The sequence below is a fragment of the Gavialis gangeticus genome, unplaced genomic scaffold (genome assembly GCF_001723915.1).
Source record: "Gavialis gangeticus isolate Ggan-Ray unplaced genomic scaffold, GavGan_comp1, whole genome shotgun sequence".
Taxonomy (NCBI): domain Eukaryota; kingdom Metazoa; phylum Chordata; order Crocodylia; family Gavialidae; genus Gavialis; species Gavialis gangeticus.
This window is the reverse complement of record NW_017729022.1, coordinates 101,818,455-101,820,778: the sequence shown is the minus strand read 5'-3', so window position 1 is coordinate 101,820,778 and position 2,324 is coordinate 101,818,455. Positions and strand designations below refer to the sequence as shown.

Below are 2,324 nucleotides of genomic sequence, written 5' to 3'. Positions count from 1 at the left end.
GAACAACTATTAGAAGATAAAAGGCCAAACTCATTCTCACAATAACAAAAATACCTAATGATCTTTAATCACTTCCAGCATGGGCCAGATTCAAAGCAGTAATATTATGAAAGGCCATTATCCCACTGCCATTTTTTTAAGCTCAGTAGTTGCAATGGGCTCTTTTTTAAACCAGCTGCTGAATGTTATGGGTATTCTTTTGGATTTTACATGCCGTCACACACAACCTGCCATATTAATTTCAACCCATCCATCTAGTCCTACCCACATTAAGGTAGGATCTCCTGAGGGCCCTTCCAACCCTAATTTTCTAGGATTCTATGATTAAGATATAAGCAACTTTTAAATATGAACATAACCACTTTTCACAGGTAGGGCCAAGATACCAGTTCCTATACTTGTTCTGCATTTAGCCTGATCTCCTTTCTAGAATGTTCAAGCTGTTCAGAGCACCTTGGTGCTACACTCCATTTCTCTTTCCATCTATAATGTTAGATTTAATTAGACTGCATTACAGTACAGTGAAGAAGAAGCTTGTACTGTACTGGCTTGAAAAGGATGAAAAGATAGACTTGAAGGATTTGGAATAATACCTTGCTTCAATTAACAGGCTAAATATGGTACTATTATATGTGCCATATTAATTCAGCAGAAATATCACTGTGCTTCCTTTTACCAAGTGCTCACTGGGAAATATTTTCAATGATGAAATCCTAGTCTAAACATTCATGTTTAAACTGTAAACATTTTAAAAGAAACATTTCTTTGAAAAGACATTGTTCTTTTAATAATAAGTTCAATATAATGTATGGTATATACAGAAACTCCTACTTGATACATACATGGAATGCATTCACTTCTGTGTGTTCACAAATATTTTAATGATGAAATGGTAGTCTTTGATCTGCTTTTGGCAGATAATGGTACCAAAATGTCTTTGTTTTCCATTCATCTTTGTCACAGATTTCTCCAAGAAGAACTAAAAGAAAAATTGAAGAGTTTGTGCTTCTTTTCTGAACAGTTACTTACTGGGCTTCTTAGTCACCATTATAAAGTTGCCAGTGTGTTTATACAGCATTAAATCCCTATACTAATCATGTGTTCCTTGGGGTAGGTAAGTCAATAACTATAGGTGGATTGAGTGGCTGGTAATTCACAGTGCACACTGATGCATTCACATAGGTAGTAGTTCCGTCAGCCATTACTCCATAACCTACAAAGAAAGCAAGTTCTAGTTACTATTATTAATCATGTATATAATACCATAAGAGTGAGTGTCCCTGGATAGTAATGCATCTGTATTCTAAAGGACTTACCAAAGCAAAATCCTCTTCTACCTAGTTCAAGTGATGCTTATAGAGTAGTAGCAATACCTATATAACCAGAGCAAATTTGTGTAGCTTTCTAGTTTGGCACGCAGGCAGGTGGAACACATCAGAGTGTATACACAAAAGAGTACAACTCCCTAAATTTGAACAGTGCGCACAACTTTGATATATCTGTTTGACAAGCAATGTTTAGAATATAACCTCTCCAACTTTGGAATGGGGTGGGGAGTGGGAGCATTGAAACAACTGATTTTTTTCAGGTATTGAAACAACTGATTTTTTTCATGAGTTTGAAACTGCATACAGATTTCTGGAAACTTTCACCCTTTGGGACTGATTGTTTCCAGGTAATATTCCTAAGGAAACATTTTAGAGATGCTGAGCAAAATCCTATGAATTATTTTCAGAGTTAGAGGACTGGGAAGATATTTTCCCACTACAAAATATATCTAAACTACAAATAAAATAAAGAAAAAAATTAAAAAGGAAAAAAAACCCTTAGCTGGGCAACAGCAAGCCCAGGGGAAGTTTGTAAGCTGACACTTCATAGGGAGACTGCCATACTTTATTTCAATCTATAGAAAAAAAGAATTCTGATTTAAAGAAGATAGGAATTTTTTAAGTAATTATTTAAAGGAGCTCAGTTCAATCCTACTTCCACTGAAGCTAATAGTGAAAGTCTTATCTCCCTTTATTGATATCTTGATTGGGTTAATTATCTCTATTACCTTAAATTAGAGGTGTTCTGGACATATATGCACCTAAGATTCTGACTGACCTCCAATACACTTCAGAGGATTCAGGACATATTGACATGCCACTGGCTTAAGAACCTTTAAACTCCAAAAACAAGCAACATATTCCCCACCCCCCCACTCTGCTTCTGCCTGCAGCACAGTCCTCCACTGGGAAGAGGCTTGTGCTCTCCGGGAAACCATGATAGCAGCTGCCACACCCATCAGGGTCCCTCCTCCCTTGCCGTTCCAGGGGCAGGGG

At 36.9% G+C, this 2,324-nt stretch overlaps 1 protein-coding gene across 5 annotated transcripts in view; it reads right to left on the bottom strand.

The window, feature by feature from the left end:
• Window positions 1–204: 204 nt before the first annotated feature.
• Window positions 205–2,324, bottom strand: part of MPPED1 (metallophosphoesterase domain containing 1) — a 104,738-nt gene continuing 102,618 nt past the window's right edge. For 4 of the 5 annotated variants that reach the window (XM_019515741.1, XM_019515740.1, XM_019515742.1 and 1 more), the window contains one exon: window positions 205–1,213. In XM_019515741.1, the coding sequence (XP_019371286.1) occupies window positions 1,095–1,213 (119 nt within the window). In that variant the 3' untranslated portion in view covers window positions 205–1,094. Of the gene's footprint in view, window positions 1,214–1,824; window positions 1,904–2,324 lie in introns of all 5 variants that reach the window. The other variant, XR_002096961.1, reaches the window with a different exon arrangement.